This window comes from Gorilla gorilla, chromosome 15, assembly GCF_029281585.2.
Source record: "Gorilla gorilla gorilla isolate KB3781 chromosome 15, NHGRI_mGorGor1-v2.1_pri, whole genome shotgun sequence".
NCBI lineage: Eukaryota > Metazoa > Chordata > Mammalia > Primates > Hominidae > Gorilla > Gorilla gorilla.
This window is the reverse complement of record NC_073239.2, coordinates 120,737,223-120,764,012: the sequence shown is the minus strand read 5'-3', so window position 1 is coordinate 120,764,012 and position 26,790 is coordinate 120,737,223. Positions and strand designations below refer to the sequence as shown.

At 43.4% G+C, this 26,790-nt stretch overlaps 1 protein-coding gene across 5 annotated transcripts in view; it reads left to right on the top strand.

The window, feature by feature from the left end:
- Positions 1 to 26,790, top strand: part of PPP1R13B (protein phosphatase 1 regulatory subunit 13B) — a 113,584-nt gene that overhangs the window by 56,580 nt on the left and 30,214 nt on the right. For all 5 annotated transcript variants that reach the window (XM_055361674.2, XM_004055747.5, XM_055361677.2 and 2 more), the window contains exons 3-4: positions 6,016 to 6,135; positions 12,096 to 12,172. In XM_055361674.2, the coding sequence (XP_055217649.2) occupies positions 6,016 to 6,135; positions 12,096 to 12,172 (197 nt within the window). The remainder of the gene's footprint in view (positions 1 to 6,015; positions 6,136 to 12,095; positions 12,173 to 26,790) is intronic.

Here is a 26,790-nt window from a genome sequence, read left to right as displayed (position 1 = left end):
TTTAGAGTTATAAATCTTAAGTATAAACACAAGTTTATAGCTGTATTACAGGCACGCCATCATACCCGGCTAATTTTTGTGTATTTCTTGTAGAGATGGGGTTTCGCCATGTTTACCAGGCGGGTCTCCAACTCCTGACCTCAAGTGATCCGCTTGCCTTGGCTTCCCAAAGTGCTGGGATCACAGGCGTGAGCCACCCACGCCCAGCCTGTTTATTTTTGAGACAAGGTCTCATTCTGTCACGCAGGCTGGAGTGCAGTGGTACCATCTTGGCTCACTGCAACCTCCACCTCCCAGGCTAGTTTTCTGCACTTTTAGTAAAGATGGGGTTTTGCCATGTTGCCGAGGCTGACCTCAAACTCCTGAGCTCAAGCGATCCACCTGCCTTGGCCTCCCAAAGTGCTGGGATTACAGCCGTGGGCCACCGTGTCTTGGGCCTCTTTTGTAGGGGCACTAAACCCATTTATGAAGATAGAGCTCTCATGACCTAATCACTTCTCAAAGACCCCACCTCCTAATATTACCACATTGGGGATTCAGTTTCAACATATGAATTTTAGGGGAACACAAACATTCAGACCATAGCAGATTGTTTACGTTTTTGGTTCTTATGAATAAATCTCCTGTGAACATTCATGGACAAAAGTTTGTGTGGACGTGTTTTCATTTCTTTTTTTTTTTTTGGAGACAGGGTCTCACTCTGTATCCCAGGCTGGAGTGTAGTGGTGCCATCTTGGCTCACTGCAACCTCTGCCTTCCTGATTCAAGCAATTCTCCTGCCTCAGCCTCCCAAGTAGCTGGGATTATAGGCGCCTGCCACCATGCCCAGCTAATTTTTTTATTTTTAGTAGAGACAGGGTTTTACCATGTTGGCCAGGCTGGTCTGGAACTCTTGACCTCAAGTGATATGCCTGCCTCGGCCTCCCAAAGTGCTGGGGTTATGGACGTGAGCCACCGGGCCCGGCCTTCATTTCTTTTGAATGTGGGTATAAGTCTAGAGTTCTCCTCTTTATCTTACACCTCATCTTCAAAAACTGTCGGACATGTTTGTTAAGACATAAACACTGATAAAATATAAAGCAGGAAGACATAATTAATAACTAAGCAAGAACTGCAGGCTGGGCACAGTGGCCCACACCTGTAATCTCAGCACTTTGGGAGGCTGAGGTGGGTGGATTATTTGAGGTCAGTGGTTTGAGACCAGCCTGGCCGACATGGTGAAACTCTGTCTCTACTAAAAACACAAAAGTTAGCCGGGCGTGGTAGTGCACACCTGTAATCCCAGCTACTCAGGAGGCTGAGGCAGGAGAATCGCTTGAACCCGGGAGACAGAGGTTATATAAGCCAAGATGGCGCCACTGTACTCTAGCCTGGGCGCGACACAGTAAGACTCCATCTCAAAAAATAAAAAATTGGCCGGACACGGTGGTTCACACCTATAATTTCAGCACTTTGGGAGGCTGAGGTGGGGAGATCACTTGAGGTCAGGAGTTTGAGACCAGCCTGGTCAACGTGGTGAAACCCCATCTCTACTAAATACAAAAATAGCTGGGTGTGGTGGTGCATGCCTGTAATCCCAGCTACTCGGGAGGCTGAGGCAGGAGAATCGCTTGAACCCGGGAGGCGGAGGTTGCAGTGAGCCGAGATCATGCTAGTGCACTCCAGCCTGGGCGACAGAGTGAGACTCCATCTCAAAAAAAAAAAAAAAAATTTTCAGAAATACACAGTACAGTTCACTTTTAACCTACCCAATGTGTATTTTTAAGTGTTAACAATAGCAGAGCCAGGGAATCAGCTCATGAGGTATAAATATTCTCTCAGTAGAATGAAAAATTCCAAGATTCCTATTTCAGAGCTAGAGCTTGTTTGTTCCTATAAATCAGTCATTAGCATATAAAGAGGTGTTGGGGAAGATGTTTCTGGAGGGAGAAGCTAATGCCATCAGCCCACCATCCTCTCCTGTCTGCAATACTCTCACCATCTACCAACTCCTGATTGAGAATGAACTTTATCAAAGGAACGTGGTCCTGCACACAGCCATTCGGGGCTGAGAGACCACTGTTGACGTTGCTGACAGGGCTGCTTGGCCGTTGTCTGTCACTCTAAATGCTAATATCATGTTCTGTATGAAGTTCAAAAATGCTAATTTTTTTCAGTTATAATATCTCATGAAGCCCTTAGTGACATCTTACAGAACTCTAGGTTTCTGTAGACTCACAGAGGAGAAACTTTTTTTTTTTTTTTTGCTTTGATTGTATTAAGACAGGGTCTTGCTCTGTCATCCAGGCTTGAGCGCAGTGGCAGTCGTAGCCTCAAACTCCTGGGCTAAAGGGATCCTTCCATCTCAGCTTCCTGAGTAGCTGCAATTACAGATGTGCACTGTCATGCCTGGCTAATGAGAAATGCTACTTTATAGACTAAAAGTATCATGGACTTCTGCTTAAGTGGTGTGAATAAACCATACATGCATCCGTATCAGTCTTTGTTCTTTCCTGAAATTACACTAAAATTACAATGAAAAGGGATAAAATAGCTTAAAGCTACAAGGTTGAAGAACAGGATGTGATAGCATTGTAATATTTTGGAATGTTCAACACAGATGGATGGGTGGTTAATGACTTAGCAGACCCCAAAAAGCTAAAATCTAAGGTAACAGTAAGTCTGACTCATGCCAAAGAAGCTACGGAAGTTTAAGAAATTGCAGGTGTTAATACTTTTGAAAATGGTGAGACTAAAAACAGAATTGGCTGAAATCTGTTAACCAATCTATCCCCCAGATCATTCTGGCATTTTTAATCTTTTTTTTTTTTCATTTTTCTCTTTTTGAGACAGGGTCTTGCTCTGTCACCCAGGCTGGAGTGCATTGTGCAGTCATGGCTTACTGCAGCTTCAGCCTCCTGGGCTCAAGCAATCCTCCTGCTTCAGCCTCTCTAGTCTCTGGGACTATGGATGTGTGCCACCACACCCGGCTAATTAAAAAAAAAGGAGGCTGGGTGCGGCGGCTCACGCCTGTAATCCCAGCACTTTGGGAGGCCATGGTGGGCGGATCACGAGGTCAGGAAATCGAGACCATCCTGGCTAACACAGTGAAACCCCGTCTCTACTAAAAATAAAATTAGCGGGGCGTAGGTGGTGCACACCTGTAGTCCCAGCTATTCGGGAGGCTGAGGCAGGAGAATGGCGTAAAACCCGGGAGGTGGAGCTTGCAGTGAGCCGAGATCGCGCCACTGCACTTCAGCCTGGGCAACACAGGGAGACTCTGTCTCAAAAAAAAAAAAAAAAGTAGCAATTAAGTCTCACTGTGTTTCCCAGACTGGTCTTGAACTCTTAGGCTCAAATGATACTCTTGCCTCCCAAAGTGCTGGGATTCAGGTGTAAGCCACCACGCCCAGTCCCTAGGGTTTTTTTTTTTTTTATATGCCAGCTTTTCAGTGCTTCTTGATAGAGCACGTGAGCTGATATGAACTTTCTTTTTTGAGACAGAGTCTCACTCTGTCACCCAGGCTGGAGTGCATGGAGTGAAGTAGCACGATCTCAGCTCTCCACAACCTCCACCTCCTGGGTTCAAGCAGTTCTCTGCCTCAGCCTCCCGAGTAGCTGGAACCACAGGCATGCACCACCACGCCGGGCTAATTTTTGTATTTTTAGTAGAGATGGGGTTTCACCATGTTGTCCAGGCTGGTCTTGAACTCCTAACCTCAGGTGGTCCACCTGCCTTAGCCTCCCAAAGTGTTGGGATTACAGGCGTGAACCACCACGCCCAACCTGATATAAACATCTTGATTATGTAAAAGATTAGTTTTGTAATCCCAGCACTTTGGGTAGCCGAGGCAGGTGGATCACTTGAGTTCAGGAATTCAAGACCAGCCTGGCCAACATGGTGAACCCTGTCTACAAAAAATTCAAAAAATTAGCTGGGTGTAGGCCAGGCGAGGTGGCTCACGCCCATAATCCCAGCACTTTGGGAGGTCGAGGTGGGTGGATCACCTGAGGTCGGGAGTTCGAGACCAACCTGACCAACATGATGAAACCCCATCTCTACTAAAAATACAAAAAATTAGCCAGGTGTGTTGGCTCAAGCGATCCTCCCACCTCAGCCTCCTGAGTAGCTGGGACCACAGGCATGCACCACCATGACCAGCTTTTTTTTTTTTTTTTTTTTTTTTTTTTGAGACAGAGTTTTCTCTCTTGTTGCTCAGGCTGCAGTGTAATGGTGCGATCTCGGCTCACTGCGACCTCCGCCTCCTGGGTTCAAGTGATTCTTCTGCCTCAGCCTCCTGAGTAGCTGGGACTACAGGTACCTGCCACCATGCCTGGCTAATTTTTATATTTTTAGTAGAGACAGGGTTTCACTAAGTTGGCCAGGCTGGTCTGGAACTCCTGACCTCCGGCGATCTGCCCACCTTGGCCTCCCAAAGTGCTAGAATTACAGGCGTGAGTCACCCCACCCAGCCACAACCCAGATTTTTGAAAAACAGGCATAATACCTGAGACAGTTCACAGAGAAGGAAAATGGACTGCATTATACATATAAAAGTGTTCTTTTAAATTCAACAACTGAGTTAGTGCTCTTCTCAAGTAATTGGTTAGATACTGGCCAGGTACAGTGGCTTACACCTGTAATCCCAGCACTTTGGGAGGCTGAGGCAGGCAGATTGCTTGAGCCCAGCAGTTCAATACTAGCCCAGGCAACATGGCAAAAACCCCATCTCTACAAAAAATACAAAAATTATCCAGGCATGGTGGCATATGCCTATAGTTTCAGCTAACTTGGGAGGCTGAGGTGGGAGGATCGCTTGAGCCCAGGAGGTGGAGGTTGCAGTGAACTGAGATCATACCACTGCACTCCAGCCTGGGTGGCAGAGCAAAGACCTTGTCTCAAAAAAAGTAAAGGAGTGAGAGATTGTGAGTAAGCTTTGATTTTTAAAAAAACATTTGAAATACATTTAGTTATATAGGATTTAATTTTTATTAACTTGGTACTGACAAACATTCACAATAATGTTGCCTGAGTTGCCAGGAAGTGCCCTGTCCAGCCTTCGTACCTCTGATTGCCACGCCTGACATTTTAAGAAATAACATGGCCTGGTCAATTTATGTTTCTTTCAAGAATGAGAGGCTGAGCATAGTGGCTCACACCTGTAATCCCAGCACTTTGGGAGGCCAAGGCGGGTGGATCACCTCAGGCCAGGAGGCCAAGAGGCCAAGACCAGCCTAGCCAACATGGTAAAACCCCGTCTCTCCTAAAAACACAAAAATTAGCTGGTCGTGGTGGTGGGCACCTATAATCCCAGCTACTCAGGAGGCTGAGGCAGGAGAATCTCGAACCCTGGAGGCAGAGGTTGTAGTGAGCCGAGATGGCACTCCAGCCTAAGTGATAAGAGCAAAACTCTGTCTCAAAAAAAAAAAAAGGCTGGGTGTGATGGCTCACGCCTATAATCCCAGCACTTTAGGAGGCCAAGGCGGGTGGATCACCTGGGGTCAGGAGTTTGAGACCAGCCTGGCTAACATGGTGAAACCCTCTCTCTACTAAATACAAAAAATTAGCTGGGCACGGTGGTGAATGCCTGTGATTTCAGCTACTTGGGAGGCTGAGGCAGGAGCATCTCTTGAACCCAGAAGCGGAGGTTGCAGTGAGCCAAGATGGTGCCACTGCACTCCAGCCTTGGCAACAAGAGCAAAACCCCATCTCAAACCAAACAAACAAACGAACGGGAGACACAATGCTTTGTGATAAATAAGTTTTGTAAAAGGCATGTTTCAGTGTTCCCTATTTAATGTTGCAAAATTGCTTTCGTGGATACTTTTTGTGTTTATCTGTTGCCTAAATTATTTCCCATTCATATTCTTGCTTTTACTCGGTAATGTTGAAATTCAGTGCTTGTAATATCTTTGAATTGTAACATGTAGACATACATGTGTGCATATATACATTCATTTAAGTTTTTTAAAAAATTTACTTTTGGTTGGAGTCATTTTAATTCTGGAGTAAAAAAGATGTGGTCTTTTTCCTAGAACGTCCCATACCCTTTGATCATATGATGTATGAACATCTTCAGAAATGGGGTCCACGGAGGGAAGAAGTGAAATTTTTCCTCCGACACGAGGACTCCCCAACTGAGAACAGTGAACAAGGTAGATAACTGCTTTCTTCCTCATTTGTTAATTTTTGCTAGGAAAGTTAATTTAAGAAAAATAGGAATAAATATTAAATTATTCACACACACCCGGCCCTGCACTTTCAAGTGGCTAGAGGGAAAGTTGGTATCTCATGTTTCTTTGGCTTCTGTTAGTGTTGTTTACCATTACGGCACTTTTTTTTTTTTTTTTTTTTTTGAGACAGAGTCTCACTCTGTCGCCTAGGCTGGAGTACAGTGGCGCAATCTCGGCTCCCTGCAACCTCCACCTCCGGGGTTCAAGGGATTCTCCTGCCTTAGCCTCCCAAGTAGCTGGGACTACAGGTGTGCACCACCACACCGAGCTAATTTTTGTATTTTTAATAGAGATGGGGTTTCACCATGTTGGCCAGGCTGGTCTCGAACTCTTGACCTCAAGTGATTTGCCCACCTCAGCCTCCCAGAGTTCTGGGATTATAGGTGTCAGCCACTGTGCCCAGCCAATTACATCACACTTTTTAGGCACCAACCCTTCTTTCCTTCTCAGGACTCTAAGTTAATTAAACAACGTACTCAGACATATAAAGGGACTTGGTGTTTAAAGGGATTTTTGTTTTGTTTTGTTTTGAGGTGGAGTCTCACTCTGTCACCCAGGCTGGAGTACAGTGGCACAATCTCAGCTCACTGCAACCTCTGCCTCCTGGGTGCAAGCGATTCTCGTGCTTCAGCCTCCCGAGTAGTTGGGATTACAGGCACCCACCGCCACGCTAAAGGGATTGTTTTTGGTAAATATCAGATTGGTCAAACATCTAGATTTTAAAAATATATAAAACCATGAAAATACTAGAAGAAAGTTCTGGAAGATCTTTTATTTTTGAAGTGAACAAGGCCTTTGTAAGTGTAACACTAAAACATAAAAAGAGAAGACTGATAAATGAATTATTTAAAACAAAGCCTGGGTGCAGTGGCTCAGGCTTGTAATTTCAGCACTTTGAAAGGCTGAGGCAGGCAGATCACTTGAGCCAAGTAGTTTGAGACCATCCCGGGAAGCATGGCAAAACCCCATCTCTACAGAAAATACTAAATAGCTGGTTGTGTTGGTGGATGCCCTGTAGTCTCAGCTACTTGGGAGGCTGAGGTGGGAGGATCGATTGAGCCCAGGAGGTGAAGGCTGCAGTGAGCCATGATTGTGCCACTGCCCTCCAGCCAGCCAGGGCAACAGAGAGAGACCCTGTCTCAAAAAATAAAAATAGGCTGGGTATGGTGGCTCACGCCTATAATCCCAGCATTTTGGGAGGCCAAGGCAGGCAGATCACTTGAGGTCAGGAGTTTGTGACCAGCCTGGCCAACGTGGTAAAACCCCATCTCTGCTAAAAATTAGCCCGCTGTGGTGGTGTGCGCCTATAATCCCAGCTACTCAGGAGGCTGAGGCAGAAGAATCGCTTGAACCTGGGAGGCAGAGGTTGTAGTGAGCCAAGATCAGGCCACTGTACTCCAGCCTGGGGGACAGAGCGAGACTCCGTCTCAGGAAATACATATAAATAAAACAAAACCAAAAATAGCTGCATGGCAATAACATCTAAAAAAAAAGTCAAAAGATAAATTATAAACTGGGAAGTAGCATTTGTAGCTCATATTGCAAAGGGCTAATTCTCTTTACATGTAAAGAATTCCTAAAATTTGATAAGAAAAAAACTTGGCTAGGCGTGCTGGTTCCCACCTATAATCCCAGCACTTTGGGAGGCCAAGTGGGGTGGATTACCTGATGTCAAGAGTTCGAGACCAGCCTGGCCAACATGGTGAAACCCCATCTCTACTAAAAATACAAAAATTAGCCAGGCTTGGTGGCATGCATCTGTAATCCCAGCTACTCGGGGGGCCGAGATAGGAGAATCACTTGAACCTGGGAGGCAGAGGTTGCAGTGGCCGAGATCGCGCCATTGCACTCCAGCCTGGGCAACAAGAGTGAAACTCCATCTCAAAAAAAAAAAGCTTAGTAGAATAATAGAAAAAATATATACACACACAGTTCACAGAAAAGGAATATACATGGCCCTAGGATATATGAAGATATTCACCTTATTACTAATAAAAGACATGCAGAGAAAACTATCTTGAAATACTATATTTTAACTGTCACATTGACAAAGATTAAAACAGTTAATAGCACAGTGTTGACAAGGATTCTGAGAAACAGGCAGTCTTCTGCATTGCTGTGGGAGGCGGTTGGCACCTTCTATAGAAGGAAATTTGGCAATGGCTGTTAAACTTACAAAACATAAAACCTTTTACCCAGCAGTTTCATTTCTGAGAATTTATCCTAAAGCTGTGCCCTGGCACATACAAAATGATATATAAACAGGGTTATTCACTGAGCATTGCTGGTAGGAACAACCTAAATGCCCACCAGGAGAGTTGAGCTAAATAAATTAGGGTCCATCTACACAGCAGAATGCTCTGCAGCTGTAAATAATGAAGAACCTCTGTGCCCTGACCCAGACCATCTCCTAAACATGTTACATGAATTAAGCATGGTGCAAAAGAATGTGAACACTTAGTCTTCTTTTGTGGAAAGATGAGCAAAGAGTAATGTGCATATCTATCTGTTTGTATGTGTATATGTATAAAGCAGTTTTGGAAAGATATCTACGCAACTGGGGATGTTGTTGGCCTGGGGGGGAAGGGAAAAGTGGCTGTAGAACAGAGGAGGGAGGGTTGTTGATTGTATACCTCTTTGTTCTTCTTGATTTTTGAACCATGGGAATATACTACATATTTTTGAATTAAAATTTAAAGAAAATAAGGATATTTTTTTGAACACGTATACACTGTACAGTTAAAAGACCTTTGGCCGGGCGCGGTGGCTCATGCCTGTAATCCCAGCACTGTGGGAGGCCAAGGAGGTTGGATCACGAGGTCAGGAGATCGAGACCATCCTGGCTAACATGATGAAATCCCGTCTCTACTAAAAATACCAAAAAATTAGCCGGGTGTGGTGGCAGGCGCCTGTAGTCCCAGCTACTCAGGAGGCTGAGGCAGGAGAATGGTGTGAACCCAGGAGGCAGAGCTTGCAGTGAGCTGAGATCGCGCCACTGCACTCCAGCCTGGGCGACAGAGCGAGACTGTGTTTCAAAAACAACAACAAAAACAAAACAAAACAAAAAAACCTTTAACTTGTTAATTAACAGTGATTATGGATTACTTCTGATATTTAAAAAAATGAACTCAAGCAAATAAAAGGACAATCCTTTGTAAAAATAATATTTCTTTATTGCAATTTATCCCCTTTATTTGTATTTTATAGTAAAGGAAAATTTGCCCTTGATTGAGCTACTATCTACTTTAAAATCATCTTTCCGTAGCATAAGGCTGTCTTTTAGAATACACCATTACATCTGGAGCCAGGACACCAAGGCTCCGGGCTCAACTCTTCATCTACTTTTACCTTAGACCAGGGTCCGTCCTCTCTGGGAACATCCACCTGAAGAGGAGGATTAGACTAGCTGACAGTCGAAGTGCTGCTTTAGTGCTAAGGATTTATTTTAACTCTCTACCTGAGTTCTTCAGACACCTATACCCTCCCTCACTTATCTATACTTAAATAAAAAGTCTTGCCTTTTACTTATTAATATGTGCATAATCCTTAATGTCCTGAGGAGAGTGGTTATTTTTTTCTCACTTTATAAAGTTTGGAAACGGGCTGAGTATGGTGGCTCATGCCTGTAATCCCAGCACTTTGGGAGGCTGAGGTGAGAGGATTGCATGAGCCCAGGAGCTGTACATTCACTCTCTCTTTCATGCCCCGACTCAGAATTCCATCTTCCCCACCTGTAACACTCTACCCTCTGCCCCTTTACCTTTGCCTAAAAGGGTGGCATAGAGAGTAGCTTATTGGATGCTGTCTCGTGTTTTGTTTTGCTTTTGCTCACTAAACTTCTCCCTTCAACTTACTAATATTCTTTTTTTCTTTTCCTTTCTTTTTTTTTTTTAGAGACAGAGTCTCACTCTGTCGCCAGGCTGTAGTGCAGTGGCCCAATCTTGGCTGCAACCTCCGCCTCCCGGGTTCAAGCAATTCCCCTGTCTCAGCCTCCCAAGTAGCTGGGACTACAGGTGTGCACCACCATGCCGGGCTAATTTTTTGTATTTTTAGTAGAGATGGGGTTTCACCATGTTGGCCAGGATGGTCTCAATCTCCTGACCTCATGATCTGCCCGCCTTGGCCTCCCAAAGTGCTGGGATTACAGGCATGAGCCACCACGTCCAGCCCCCATCTCAGTGAATGTCTTTTTTTTTTTTTTTTTTTTTTTTTTTTGAGATAGGGTTTCACTTGTTACCCAGGCTGGAGTGCAGTGGCGTGATCTTGGCTCACTGCAACCTCTGCCTCCTGGGCTCAAGTGATCCTCCCACTTCAGCCTTCCAAGTAGCTGGGACCACAGGCGTGTGCCACCACGCCCAGCTAATTTTTTGTATTTTTGGTAAAGATAGGATTTCACGCTGTTGCCCAGGCTGGTCTTGAACTCCTGGTCTCAAGTGATCCTCCTGCCTTGGCCTCTGAAAGTGCAGGGATTGCAGGCATGAGCCACCATGCCTGGCCCTAAAATGCAAATGCCTTTTGGATTTTTTTTTTGCTTTTAGTTTTGGTTTTTTTTGAGACAGAGTCTCACTCTGTCGCCCAGGCTGGTGTGCAGTGGTGCTATCTCAGCTCACTGCAACCTCCGCCTCCCAGGTTCAAGCAATTCTCCTGCCTCAGCCTCCTAGTTAGCTGGGATTACAGGTGTGCACCACCACGCCTGGGTAATTTTTGTAATTTTACTAGAGACAGGGTTTTGCCATTTGGGCAGGCTGGTCTCAAACTCCTGGCTTCAAGCAGCCTGTCCGCCTCAGCCTTCCAAAGTGCTGGGATTACAGGCGTGAGCCACCATGCCTGGCCGCAAATACCTTTTTGAAATTTTTTTTCTTTTTTTTTCCCCTCTTGGTAATATGAATGCCAAATTTTTATCTTTATTTTATTTTTGAGACAGGGTCTCACTGTCACCTGGGCTGGAGTGCAATGGTGCGATCATGGTTCACTGCAGTCTCTACCTCCTAGGCTCAAGCTATTCTCAGCCTCGTGAGTGGCTGGGACTACAGGCACATGAGGCACATGTCACCATGCCTCGCTACTTTCTGTATTTTTTTTTTTTTTTTTTTGTAGAGACAGATTTTCGCCACGTTGCCCAGGCTGGTCTTGAATTCCTGAACTCGAGTGATCCTCCCACCTTGGGAGAATCCCAGCACCTCCCAAAGTGCTGGGAATACAGACGTGAGCCACCTCGCCCAGCCCCAAATTTTTATTTTTAATTGAGATAAATACACATAAAATTTACCATCTTCTCCATTTTTAAGTGTTAAAAGCCTTTTGATAACAAGTCAATTTCAAGATTCTGAGATAGAATGTAAAAAGAAAAGATTTCATTTAAACACTTTATTTCATTTATTTTTAATTTATTTTTTTTAAACAGGGTCTTGCTCTGTTGCCCAGGCTGTAGTGCAACAGAGCAAGATTGTGCAGTAGCCCAATCCTGGCTTACTGCAGCCTCGACCCCTCTCACTCAAGTCATTCTCCCGCCTCAGCCCCCCAAGTAGCTGAGACTACAGGGTGCACCACCATACCCGGCTAATTTTAAAATATTTATTGTGGAGACAAAGTCTCCTCATGTTGCTGAGGCTGGTCTAGAACTCATGGGCTCAAGCTATCTTCCTGCTTTGGCCTCCCAAAGTGCTGGGATTATAGGTGTGAGCCACTGAGCGCAGCCTGAACAACTTTATATATAAAAGATTAATTGTAAGACCATTTTTTCAACTGTACTAAAGTCTTGAATTTCTCAGCCTGGTATTTTACACTTGTGTTCAATAAATATTTGAATACATGAAGAAATGGGAGAATATTACTTTTTTCTAATACGCCTTTTGGTGAGTTTGATTCTTTCATTTCTTTAGGTGGCCGTCAGACCCAAGAGCAACGAACTCAGAGAAATGTAATAAATGTACCTGGAGAAAAACGTACTGAAAATGGGGTAAGTGATAGTGAATTAAATTGAATTTTAAAAATTGATGGCTAGGTGCAGTGGGTTACACCTGTAATCTCAGCACTTTGGGAGGCCAAGGTGGGAGGATCACGTGAGGGCAGGAGTTTGAGATCAGCTGGAGCAAGATGGTGAGACCCTCTGTCTATAAAAGGTTTTAAAAAATTAATCAGATGAGGCCAGGTGTGTGGCTCACACATGTAATCCTAGCACTTTGGGAGACCGAGGTGCACAGATCACGAGGTCAGGAGTTGAGACCAGCTTGGCCAATCTGGTGAAACCCCATCTCTACAAAAAAATACAAAAAGTAGCCAGGCATGGTGGCATGCGCCTGTAGTCCCAGCTACTCGGGAGGCTGAGGCAGGAGAATTGCTGGAACCTGGGAGGCAGAGGTTGCAGTGAGCCAAGATCGCACCACTGTACTCCAGCTTGGGCAACAGAGTGAGACTCTGTGTCCAAAAAAAAAAAAAAAAGTCAGATGTGGCCAGGCGTGGTGGCTCATGCCTGTAATCCCAGCATTTTGGGAGGCCGAGGCGGGCAGATCCCCTGAGGTCAGGAGTTCAAGACCAGGCTGGCCAATATGGTGAAACCCTGTTTCTACTAAAAATACAAAAAAATTAGCTGGGTGTGGTGGTGGGCTCCTGTAATCCCAGCTATTCGGGAGGCTGAGGCAGGAGAATCGCTTGAACCCAGGAGGCAGAGGTTGGAGTGAGCCAAGATCGCACCATTGCACTCCAGCCTGGACAACGAGCGAAATTCCATCTCAAAAAAAAAAAAAGTCAGATGTGGTAGCATCCGCCTGTAGTCCCAGCTACTCAGGAGGCTGAGGCGGGATGATGACTTGAGCCCGGGAGTTTGAGGCTGCCGTGAGTCATGATTATACCACTACACTTCAGCCTTGTCAACAGAGTAAGACCCTGTTTTTTTTTTTTTTTAATTGCTTTGTACCGGTAGTAATGAGTTTGGGTTATAACTTATTTTTAAATAATTATTTTTGGGGTAGATATTGTCATTTCTATTGAATATTTCAAAATATTATATGAAATTATAAAGCAGCAGTCACTGAGTGGTGTTACCTATTCACATAATGGTCCATGAATCAGATCATGTCTCCTTTGGAGCAGCCCTCCACCTGCCCTTCACATGCTGCTGCCATGTCCTCTCCTGGAGCAGGCAGTGGGTGCCTCTGTGCACGTAAACACAGCATCTCTGTGGCGGCAGATGGGCTATGGTCTTAGCTTGTAGACTAAGAGTTGAGTAGGCTGACTTGCTTTGCATCTTCAATGTTGGTTCTGGATCCTCTGTCAGGTTTTGACAGACACAGTGGATGGTGGGTTGCAGTGTCTTCGTCCATCATTGTGGTATAGACTTGGAGAATAGATGGAACGCTGATCATAGGTGAGGGGAGCTGTGGAGGAGCTCTTTGTAAGAAATGTTGGTGTTGGCTGGGCATGGTGGCTCACACCTGTAATCCTGGCACTTTGGGAGGCCAAGGTCGGTGGATCACCTGAGGTCAGGAGTTCGAGACCAGTCTGATCAATATGGTGAAACCCTATCTCTACTAAAAATACAAAAATTAGCTGGTCGTGGTGGCATGCACCTGTAGTCCCAGCTACTCAGGAGGCTGAGACAGGAGAATCACATGAACCCAGGAGGCAGAGGTTGCAATGAGCCGAGATTGTGCCACTGCACTCCAGCCTGGGCAAGAGAGTGAGACTCCATCTCAAAAAAACCCGAAATGTTGGTGTATGTTGAAAGAATGAACCAAATAGGGACATTTTTAATGTGGTCTTTTCTGAAAATTTGAAGATAACTGTAACAAGTAATTTTAAGACTAGAGATTGAGTTTCTTTTTTTTTTTTTTTGAGACAGAGTCTCGCTCTGTCGCCCAGGCTGGAGTGCAGTGGCCTGATCTGGGCTCACTGCAAGCTCCGCCTCCCGGATTCAAGCCATTCTCCTGCCTCAGCCTCCCCAGCAGCTGGGACTACAGGTGCACACCGCCACGCCTGGCTAATTTTTTGTATTTTTAGTAGAGATGGGGTTTCACTGTGTTAGCCAAGATGGTCTCAATCTCCTGACCTTGTGATCTGCCCACCTCGGCCTCCCAAAGTTCTGGGATTACAGGCATGAGCCATCGCGCCCAGCCTGATTGAGTTTATTTTTCTGGCTGTAACACTAACTAGGCATCTAAGCTTAGGCAAGTTCCTTCCTCACACAGGGCTGGGCATGGTGAGAATACTGGTAAAGTGCATGGAATCTAGAGTGTGACTGGCCCATGTTTAGCCCACTGGCCTCGGAGCTTTCTAATGAGCTGAATTTGAGCAAGTTATTTCACCTCTCTACTTCCCAACTTATTATTGAATTGCTAGTTCTTTTATTGGCTATATTTGTGACCCTACCTCATATACTTAAATCTCTGTTTATTTGTACTATCAACTTTAAACAGTATCTCTCTGGACCTTGCTCTTTGTAAAATGATAATATTAGGCCCCTCCCTCCCTCCCTCCTTCCCTTCCTCCCTTCCTTCCTTCCTTCCTTCCTTCCAGCTCTTGCAGCTGTACCAGACTTTCATGTTGTAAAGGTTGACAATGTTTGTATATTGTTATCTAACTATAAACCTTTTGTGCTTTGTCTGTAGATTGGTTATAAAGTTGAAAACCATTTAGTAGTTTCATTATTTTAGATTTTGCAGGTATTATCCACTGCAGAGCCATGTGGTATACTAGATTATATTTTCTTCTCTTTGGTTTCAATATCATAAACCTTCTGCCACTCAGGGAGAAATATTCCTGTTGTTAAGATTATAGATTCTCCCTCTTCACATTCCTGCCTTCTGTCATTGGAGTAGAGATTTGTCCACTGCACATCAAGAGCCTCTACAGAGTTCTTCCAGGCGGATCTGCTTTAGGACGTCTTAAGAAATAGATGCACACACGCCACTGGTAGAAATTTTCATTCAGTAAATCTGGAGTGGGGCCTAGAAAACTCCCCATGTGACTATGTTGCCATGCCAAGCTTGGGAACATCCAGGTTACACTTTAGCAAGCATTTATAGCTTGTTTGTCTAACAGAATGTTGAAGATCTTTTTGAGTTCTAAGATTTACCATGGGACGGGCACGGTGGCTAGCTCCTGTAATCCCAGCACTTTGGGAGGCCAAGGTAGGCGGATCACCTGAGGTCAGGAGTTCTAGACCAGTCTGGCCAACATGGTGAAACACTCTCTCTACTAAAGATACAAAAATTAGCTTGGCATGATGGCAGGTGCCTGTAATCCCAGCTGTAATCTCCTGGCTGAGGCAGGAGAATCGCCTGAACCCAGGAGACAGAGGTTGCAGTGAGCTGAGATTGCACCACTGCGCTCCAGCCTGGGTGACAGAGCGAGACTCTGTCTCCAAAAAAAAAAAATAATAATAAATGAAAGAAAGGAAGAAAGAATTACCATGACCTGAACTTCAGGGAAGATTAAATAGATACATTGAATAGGCCGTGTGTTGAAGAAGTGAGGTGTGTTATATATGATATAATATATGGAAGAGACTCAAAAGGAAAGCATTCCAAAGGTATGATAAATTGGGTAGACCAGTTTTGATGTGATGAGACCTTTTCCTTGATGAAGTTGTTTCTTCATCAAGTTAATAAGGAGATAATGTGTATATTTCAAGATAAACAAAATTGAAACCTGAAACCAAAGTTAAAAATGTGTTTTTATCCTTTATGTGGCTTGTAATTAGAGGAAGGTATGAGAGCTCCTCTAGAGGAATAATTTAGGATTGGAAGCATCACATCAAAGATGTTACTGTATTTTATGGCTTACACATCTACCTTTTAAGCTTAATAATACGTTACCTTGTAAAACACTTTATTGTCTACAGAGCAGTTTTACGTGCATTTTAAGATATGAAAAACATCTTCCCCCAAAATGTTTCTGTGTATACCTTGGTTATAGAATAATGACATGTTAATAAGCCTTCTAACTTCTGGGCTGAGACATCTAAGGACAGATTAAGGAGAGCTGTGAGGAAAGGAGGGAGTGTGGATTGGAAGAGAAGGGCAGGATGCTGAGTTGGTGTGATTGATGTCCATCAGCAGCTGCTGAACTAAGAAGCCGGGGAAGTTCTGCTCTCTGAAAATTGTAGGCCAGCAAGTCAGGTTAATACTACTGTGCTGGTTTGTCATTATGCTGTAAAGGCAAATTGATTTGTTCTCATTATATATGCCTGTGTTGAAGCTTCCAAGATGTCCCCAGGTTCCGTGGTTTGCTAGGACCACTCAGGACTAAGCATAGAGTTCTCTTGAGTTGCTACAGTGAAAGGATTCAGAGCCAGATCAGCAAAGAGGAAAGACACATTCGACTTAGGTATCCTGGAAGAATTTTTTCCTGTCTTCTCAGCCAAGCAGGTTTAAAATCTGAGTCAGTTTTTGCTTTATTCTAGGATATCCAGTAAGTTGCCAAGACCAATTGATCCTACCCTCCTGTGTTTTCTTCTAAGAGCTTTATAGTTTTAGCTCTTACATGTAGTTCTATGATCAATTTTAAGTTAATTTTTGTGTATAGTGTGAGTTAAAGGATTCAAATTAATGTTTTTCCATGTAAATATCCAGTTATCCCAGCACCATTTGGTGAAAAGACTATTCTCTCTCCCACTGAATTGCCTGACACCTTTGTCAGATCAACTGACCATAAATGTGATGTTTATTTCCAGAAGCATTCATTGCTAACGTAGTCACCCAGGCACCGTTTTCCATATGGTGCCCAAGACTCAACTGTGCCTATCATCTCCTAGGCCAGATAACACTTCAACTGTCTAGAGAAAAACTTTTAGACTTATGCCAGGAGAGGATAGAGGGAGTCACCTAGGAGCATGGAGTTGGGGAGTAGATAGGGATTTAACTGCCTCTTAAATATTGTTCACTCAGTCTGCCTTATTTTCAGTCCCTACATTTTATTCCCCTTTCCAGAGGTACATGGTGTTGTCAGTTCCTGAAACTTTGAAGATTCTGTGCTGTAACTGGAGTGTTTATCCAGTTTTACTCCTTCTGGCTTGAGGTTTGTCTCAGATGTACTAGGTCAGTTATTTCTCGTCTGTTCTTTTGCCAACTTCCAAACATCTGTGTTGTGTGCACTGCTGTTAGTCCCGCTTTTGTGGTTTTATATTATTTGATGTCAAAAATCCCTTTACTGTCAATTAGTGGAGTTTTGGAATTTAATGAAATTGGGATTAATCCTCCCTTGTGAGCAGAGCCAGGTGTGAATTTCTTTTAATTTCCCAATTGGGCTTTGTTGAATTTACTGATTCTGAGGATTGGCATCTGTCAACAGTTCTGGAACATTCTCTGTTATCTCAAGAAGTATTTTATCTTCTGCATTCTTTCTGTTTTCTTCTTTTGGAACTCTTATTAGACCTTCATCTTTCATTTTATTCTCCTTATCTCTTAATTTCTTTTTTATATATTCTCTTTTTTGGTCTCTTTGTACTATATTCTGGATACTGTCCTAAGATTAATCTTTCAGTTAGTGAATTTTGTCTTCAGCTGTGTCTGTCTATTTAATACATAAAAGGTGCTTTTATTATTATTATTTTCAAAGGTATGACATAGTCTAGGAAAAATACTAGCAAATCATGTACCTGATAAAGGATTCAGATGCAGAATATATAAAGAACTCCCAAAGCTTAATAATAAGAAAACAACCCAATTCAAAAAAGAAGTAGGCTGAGCTCAATGGCTCATGCCTGTAATCCCAGCACTTTGGGAGGCTGAGGCGGGTGGTTAACTTGAAGTCAGGAGTTCGAGACCAGCCTGGCCAACATGGCAAAACCCTGTCTCTACTAAAAATACAAAAATTAGCCCAGCATGGTTGTGCACGCCTGTAATCCCAACTACTTGGGAGGCAGGAGAATCACTTGAACTCGGGAGGCAGAGGTTGCAGTGGGCTGAGATCGCGCCACTGCACTCTAGCCTGGGCAACAGAGTGAGACTCTGTCTCAAAAAAAAAAAAAAAGAAAAACAGGTGAAAGATTGAACAGGTGCTTCCCCAAATAAAATATATGAATGTCAAGCACATGGAAAGGTGTTCACCATCATTAGTCTTTAGGAAAATACAAATTAAAACCACCATGAAGTGGCATTACACACCTATTAGAATGTCTAATGTTAAAAAGACTGATCATAACAAGTGTTGGTGAGGAAAGGGAGAAATTGGAACTCTTATGTATTGCTCGTGGGAATGTAAAATGGTATAATCTGGAAAATAATTTGGTAGTTTGAAACTTAAACATAAATCTACTGTATGACCCAACAACTCTACTCTTAAATATTTACCTTAGAGAAATGGAAGCAAATATCTGTGCAGACTTGTACATGGATGTCCATAGCAGTTTGATTTGGCTTGAAGCCAAAATCTGGCAACAACCCAAATGTTCGTTAACAGATAAATGCACAAATAGACTATGGTATATCCTCACAGTGGAATATTCCTGAACAATCAGAAGAAATGAACTACTAATACATGCTACAACATGGATGAATCTCAAAATCATTGTGCTGAAAGAAGCCAGCCAAAGGATTACATACTGAATACTGTTATGGTTTCATTCATATACAATTCTAGAAAACACAATCTCTAGTAACAGGGAAGGTCAGTGTTTGCCTGTGGATGTGAGAACCAGGAGTGGGGGGCAAAGAGATAGGAGGAAGGGATTACAAAAGGGCACAAGGAAATTTGGGGAGAGGATGGATTTATTTTCTTGATTGTGCTGATTTCATAGTTTATACATTTGTCAAAACATTAAATTATGTACTTTAGATATATGCAGTTTATTATATGTGAATTATACCTCAGTAAAGCTGTTGTAAAATTCATTAAAATTTTCACTTCTAGAAGTTTTAGGCCGGGCACAGTGGCTCACACCTGTAATCCCAGTACTTTGGGAGGCCAAGGTGGGTGGGTCACCTGAGGTCAGGAGTTCTAGACTAGCCTGGCCAACATGGTGAAACCCCATCTCTACTAAAAATACAAAAATTAGCCTGGCGTCGTGGCAGGCGCCTGTAATCCCAACTACTCGGGGATGAGGCAGGAGAATCGCTTGAACCCAGGGGGCGGAGGTTGCAGTGAGCTGAGATCATGCCATCGCACTCCAGCCTGGGGGACAAGAGGGAGACTTCATCTCAAAAAAAAAAAAAAAAAGAAGTGTTAGTTCTTAAATCTTCTTAGTTGCTCTTTGGTTACATTTTAAACACACTAAACATATTTTATGTTCAGCAACTAATAATTTCTCGATCTGAATGTGACTTCTGCTGACTGTTGAGTCCTGGCTCCTTGATTGCTCTGTGTTTTGGTTTTTGACAATGAGCTGCTCATTTTCCTTGGAACTTTACCTCTGGGCATTTTTTGAGACCTGGATAAAGTCAGGCCTTTCCTGAAAGGCTTCCATTTGCTTTGTCAGTAACTAGGCACAAGCTAGGCTCAATTTCTACTGTCCTTTGTGGATCATGACGCTTTCATGAGAGCTGTCTAGTGGTTACAGATAGTTAGGGGGCCGTCTCTCCTTCCACTCAGTGATAGAGAAAGGTAGGTTCCTTACTGCCCCCTTCTGTGTGGGGGGTTCATTTCATAGTTAGCCTTACATTGAGGTTGTAGGTCTTCGCATCCTGGACGTTTGTGGGCATCTCCTCTTGGACTCTCCACAATGGAATGAGCTTAAGTCTTTACCTCCTAATGCCAGACTTCACCAGCTGCCAGGGAGCAAGTATGCAGGTGGGCAAAAACCTTCAGGACAAAAGCCAGCTGTGGAGTTCTTTTATTATTGCCCAAGGTTTCTGGTTTCTCTTTATTTTTGGTCCCTGTAGTTTCCTTACTGTTGTGCCAACTCAGTGATGCTTTTAAAAACATGTTTTGTGTTTTATCTTGCCTTTTAGGTGTTGTTACCAGGAGTGTGATACAGGGTGTCCTGTCAGCCATGAGGTTGGAAGCAGAGCGCTCCCAGGGTGTTCTCATAGTTCTCATGTGGCATGAGATGCGTTTTCTTTTGTTATCTGTGCACTTTGATAGCCCATTTTCCTGCCAGTTTCTTTCTAGCCCTAATTATTCCTAGCATCTTGCCTTGGGTATAAATGTATATTGAATTGAATGGATATGGATGAATTTTTTTTTTTTTAAGACAGGGTCTTGCTGTGTCTCTCAGGCTGGAGTGCAGTGGCACAATCTCGACTCACTGCAACCTCTGCCTCCCGGGTTCAAGTAATTCTCCTGCCTCAGCCTCCCACGTAGCTGGGACTACAGGCATGCACCACCACGCCTGGCTAATTTTTGTATTTTTAGTGGAGAACAGGGTTTCACCATGTTGGCCAGGCTGGTCTCGAACTCCTGAGCTCAAGTGATCCTCCTGCCTCAGTCTCTCAAAGTTCTGGTATTACAGGCATGAGCTACCACCTGGGCCTTATGTGAATAAGTCTTATGATTAAAATTTATTCATATTGGGCCAGGCGTGGTGGCTCACACCTGTAAACCCAGCACTTTGGGAGGCCGAGGTAGGTGGATCACTTGAGATCAGGAGTTTGAGACCAGTCTGGACAACAGAGTAGACCTCATTTCTGTTTAAAAAAAAAAAAAAAATGTTATTCACATTTATAGACTAAAATAGCATGTTGTAGTACTATTGCAGGGGGTAGGGAGCTAGTATGCATTTTAGATATCTAATTGGCTCTTATTAATTTGTGAGACTTAGTAATTGTTGGAATATGAAATATTCTGGCTTCAGAATTTAATGAGATGTTAGAGAGGCTTGATTTTATTGAACATTTTATATTTTTGCCACCTTTGTGACTGGGAATACTGAGCATATAATTTATGTGATAAAAATGAGCATCCGTGTTCATAAGGTATCTTGATATCATTATCACCTATTTTTTGTTTGCTAAATGGGCAAGTAAAACCTACTCTTCAAACCTGAAGATATATAACCTTGAAGAGATAGGAACAAAGAGGAATGATTTCGTACTGATGAATATTACGTGAGCATAAGTAGGTTTTATTCTAATTATTTTGCTAGAGTTTTGCATTAGGGATGTTTGTCATTTTTGAAATGACATTTTACTTGAGAAACTGCTTATACTTTTAAAAAAAAACCTAGTTATACAGTATGTGTTGTGGCTCACGCCTGTGATCCCAGCACTTTGAGAGGCCAAGGCAAGAGAATAACTTGAGACTAGGAGTTTGAGACCAGCCTGGGCAACATAGTGAGACACTGTCTCTACAAAAAAAAATTTAAAAATACATCAGTGTAGGCCAAGCACAGTGGCCCACACCTGTAATCCCAGCACTTTGGGAGGCTGAGGCGGGCAGATCACTTGAGGCCAGGAGTTTGAGACAAGCCTGGCCAACATGGTAAAGCCCCGTCTCTACTAAAAAAAAATACAAATATTAGCCTGGCATGGTGGCACGCACCTGCGATCCCAGCTACTCGGGAGGCTTAAGCAGGAGAATTGCTTGAACCCGGGAGGCACAGGTTGCGGTGAGCCAAGATCGCACCACTGCACTCCAGCCTGGGTGACGGAGCGAGACTCCCTCTCAAAAAACAGAAAGAAAAAAGATCAGTGCAGTGTGGAAGTAAAACAAAGACAAATTTAAAGACATTTTCTGTAAACTGCTAAAAATATTTATAGTCTTTTTAAATCTTGTGATGATTAAATTACAAGATACTAGACATTTGATCTAATTTTTTCCTATTCTTTATTGTGAAATATATACACAGAAATATATGTACATGTATAAAACATGTACAGTTTAAAGAGATACTGAGAGCTGGGCAGGGTGGCTCACCTGTAATCCAGCACTTTGGGAGGCCAAGGAGGGTGGATCAGTGAAGTCAGGAGCTTGAGACCAGCCTGGCCAGCATGGTGAAACCCCGTCTCTACTAAAAATACAAAAATTAGGCCTGGTGCAGTGGCTCATGCCTGTAATTCCAGCACTTTGGGAGGCTGAGGCAGGCAGGCAGATCACAAAGTCAGGAGATTGAGACTATCCTGGCCAATATGGTGAAACTCTGTCTCTACTAAAAATACAAAAATTAGGCCTGGTGCAGTGGCTCACGCCTGTAATCCCAGCACTTTGGGAGGCTGAGGCAGGCGGATCACAAGGTCAGGAGATTGAGACCATCCTGGCCAATATGGTGAAACCCTGTCTCTACTAAAATACAAAAAAAATTAGCCGGGCGTGGTGGCACACGCCTGTAGTTCCAGCTACTTGAGAGGCTGAGGCAGGGGAATTGCTTGAACCTGGGAGGCGGAGGTTGCAGTGAGCCAAGATGGCACCACTTGCACTCCAGCCTGGTGACAGAGCAAGACTCCGTCTCAAAAAATAATAATAATAATAAAAATACAAAAATTAGCTGGGCGTGGTGATGGGTGCCTGTAATCCCAGCTATCCGGGAGGCTGAGGCAGGAGAATCACTTGAACCCTGGGGGGCGGAGGTTGCAGTGAACCGAGATTGCGCCACTGCACTCCAGCCTGGGTGACAGAGTGAGACTCCATCTAAAAAAAAAAAAGACACTCAGGTGACTACCATGGAGGCTTAGAGTTTCTCTCTTTATTATTTTTAAAACAATTCTATGCAACTTATTTTAATTGTAGACAGAATAAAGACATAAAAGCAAGATGGTTAGTGGAGGCCACCTGAAGTCTCCTCTCAGATTTCATAGAGAAAGAAAGGGCATTTTTGGAGACAGATGTGTGAACAAATCATGCTAGTATGAAAAGTGTAGTAAAAGTGGAATAAGGCACCAAAATAAAGGGGTATGATTAACTTTATCAATATTGGTGTTGGACAATACTTCCCAAAAGAAAGAATCAGAGGATTCCACAAAGATACAGAGGAATAGACATGAAACTGTACGGTGACAGAGAGTTATAAACAGGACTATGCAGCATGAAGTGTAGGGACAGGCAAGGGGGAGGAGACACTGAGAGGGGACATGGAGAGGGAAGAGAGTGAGAGCAAGAGGACCAGCCTGGGAGAGGCCAGGTCTTCACCATGCTAAGAGCTCAGATTAATCTTGTGGGATTTTAAGCAAGCTGTGTTTTAGAAAGATCTCTGTGGTGCTGGCCTGCAAGAATTATATATCAGCAGTGGGAGATAAAGAGCAGGACAGGAATGAGACTGGAGACGAGCCTTGTGAGGTCATTGTTTGCTGTGCTTTGCAATGGTGTCACAACTCCTGGAATCTCAGAGACTTTCAAAGGAAGTATTTGAAAATACAGGTTCAAGGGTATGGTGATACAAGCAGAAAAGGCATCCAGTTTTTCTTCTAAATGGTAATTTATAGATTTTTCAGTTCTTATTTATTTATTTTAAAGAGACAGGGTTTCGCTCTGTTGCGTAGGCTGGAGTGCAGTGGTGCAATCATAGTTCACTGCAGCTTGGAACCCCGGGCTCAAGCAGTCCTCTCACCTCAGCCTCCAAAGTAGCTGGTATTAGAGGTGTGTGCCACCATGCCCAGCAATTTTTAAATTTTTTTGTAGAGATGGTGTCTCATATGTTGCCCAGGCTGGCTTTGAACTTTTGGCCTCAAGTGATCCTTCCACTCCAAAGCCCTTCGGGTCCCTGGGCAGGTGACATTAAGTCTATTTGGTCACTTCTCATAATCTTCCAAAAATAAAGAGTTGCCTATAGAGTTCTCATTATTGCATTTATCTTATTTTTAAAATTGTTTTATTCTTGAATCAAGTAACTTTTATGTTTTTCAAGGGGGAGAAATTAATCCTTTCCCATTAGTTCGAACTATGTGAAATTGTTGATGTTTGATCATTTTTTGATCTGGCGGATCATGAGGTCAAGAGATCGAGACCATCCTGGCCAACATGGTGAAACCCATCTCTACTAAAAATACAAAAATTAGCTGGGCGTGGTGGCATGCACTTGTAGTGCCAGCTACTTGGGAGGCTGAGGCAGGAGAATCGCTTGAACCCAGGAGGCGGAAGTTGCAGTGAGCCGAGATAGCGCCACTGCACTCCAGCTGGTGACAGAGCGAGACTCTTGTCTCAAAAAAACAAAAAAGCAGTATTTTCATATGATTTAGATTATTAAGATGTCTTCATGGTGTCTGGTAGAGTGTTTACCCTTTGACATAATAAATGGCTGTTGATTAGGAGCAACCACGTATACCAAGCTGCAGCCAGGTAGCGAGGACATCACCTCCCATGTGATGGAAAGAGTGCCTGCTTGCTGTCAGGAGATGTGGCTAGGATCCTGGCACTGCTACTGACCTGACACTTAAGCGTGGGAAAGCCAGTCAACCAGCTGCCCAGAGCCTTAGCTTTCTCACCTATAAAATAAGCTTAAGAATTTTCCTCCTAGGGGCCAGGCACGGTGGATGACGCCTGTAATCCCAGCACCTTGGGAAGCCGAGGTGGGTGGATCATGAGGTCAGGAGATCAAGACCATCCTGGATAACATGGTGAAACCCCATCTCTACTAAAAATACAAAAAATTAGCTGGGCATGGTGGCATACGTCTGTGGTCCCAGCTATTCGGGAGGCTGAGGCAGGAGAATCGCTTGAACCCAGGAGGTGGAGGTTGCAGTGAGCCGAGATCTCGCCACTGCACTCAAGCCTGGGTGACAGAGCTAGACTCCATCTCAAAATAATAATAATAATAATAATAATAATAATAATAAAATAAAAATTTCCTCCTAGAGTTTTTGTAAGCATCATCTAAGACAACTGTAAACTTGGGTATATATAAATGTCTGATATGCAGCAGGCATTCATTACATGTTAATTGATGAATCTCCAGAATGAATTCAAGAATTCATTTTAAAAAGTACTGAGTTCTTCCCATCTCTGAAAGTGAATAAACATCCTGAATATCAAAACAATGGTATGAGAGAGTCCTTAAAGAATCAGGAAGAACTTCAGGAAGCAGATGGCATTGCCTCCTAGGTCTTAAGTGATAGGCAGAGTTTAGGAAGCAGTGGGGGAAGGGCACTGTGGGCAGCAGGAAGAGCATGAGTGAGATATGCTCACAGGAAAGTATTGGTTCTAGAACGGAGTGGCAAGCACAGATGTGGGAGGTCATGAAGAGCACTTTCGAGCAGCAGCTTTTATTTAGGGCAAGGATGGCTCAATCAAAGATGTTGCTGGTGAGGCTTCTGGAAAAAGGCTAGAGCCATTCATAGAAATAGGGAATTTAGGGAGGAAGCCAGGCTTGGAAGGAGAGAGAGGAGTTTGATGGAGAGAGGCCAGAAGTGGATGTTTTGGCAAGGTGTGTTCTCGTATAAACTAAGTGCAAAAAGGAACGAGCATGAAACTGTTGAACTATTTCATGTCATCTCACTGGAGCTTGAAAGCTTAGGGAATTTTTTATTCCAAATAATATATATTTTTTTGATTCTAGGTTACAGTTTATTTCAAATAATCTGAATACAATGACCAGTATACAATTTTTAAAAATCACGTACACAAGGAAATAAGACATCACGAACAAAATGTGACAAACACCTCAGATACTGGTATGACCTGACACAGGCTATAGAACAGCTGTGTTGGCTGGGCGCAGTGGCTCACGCCTGTAATCCCAGCACTTTGGGAGGCCGAGGCGGGCGGATCACGAGGTCAGGAGATCGAGACCATCCTGGCTAACACGGTGAAACCCCATCTCTACTAAAAATACAGAAGATTAGCCGGGCGTGGTGGCGGGCGTCTGTAGTCCCAGCTACTCGGGAGATTGAGGCAGAAGAATGGCATGAACCCGGGAGGCAGAGCTTGCAGTGAGCTGAGATCCGCCACTGCAGTCCAGCCTGGGCGACAGAGCGAGACTCCATCTCAAACAACAACAAAAAAAACAGCTGTATTTACTTTATTTAAATAAACGACAAGTTTTGGTGGTATGTTCAAGAGAATAGGAAAATATTTTAAAATGGCACTGCAGACTGAAAAAGGAACCAAACAGAACTTTCACAAATGAAAAAAAACCCTGAAATTAAAAGCTCAAAAGAAATGTTTAACACATATAGACAAATCTGAAGATTTACAATGAATAACAGAAATTGAGAATAAGCATTTTGAAACTTTCATATCAACTTAACAGGGTAATCTTATATCTACTGACTACAATAATTAACATTGTGGATGTATTTTGTACTTCTATAATAATTTTCATTGTATTTTCTGATAAAATGAAGGACTCATATCTGGGATAACATACTGTTACAATTCAACAACAAGAAGACAAGCAACTTAAAAATAGACATCTCATCAAAGAAGAGAGACAGGTGGCTAACAGGCATGTGAAAAGATGCTTAACATTTCCAGTCATTGGGGAAATGCAAATTGAAACCACAGTGAGACACCATTACACATCCACAAGAATTAAGCTATAAGCAAAAGGACAAATATTGGCAAGAATGTGGACACACTGGTGTCCATTGCTGGTGGAAATGTAAAATAGTGCAATCACTTTGGAAGACAGTTTGGCAGTCTCTTAAAAAGCTAAACATAAACTCACCATACAAGCCAGGAATTCCACTCCTAGGTATCTACTCAAGAGAAATGAAATATCTGCTCGCACAGACTTCTATGCAAATGTGCACAGCAGCACTGTTACTCATACCA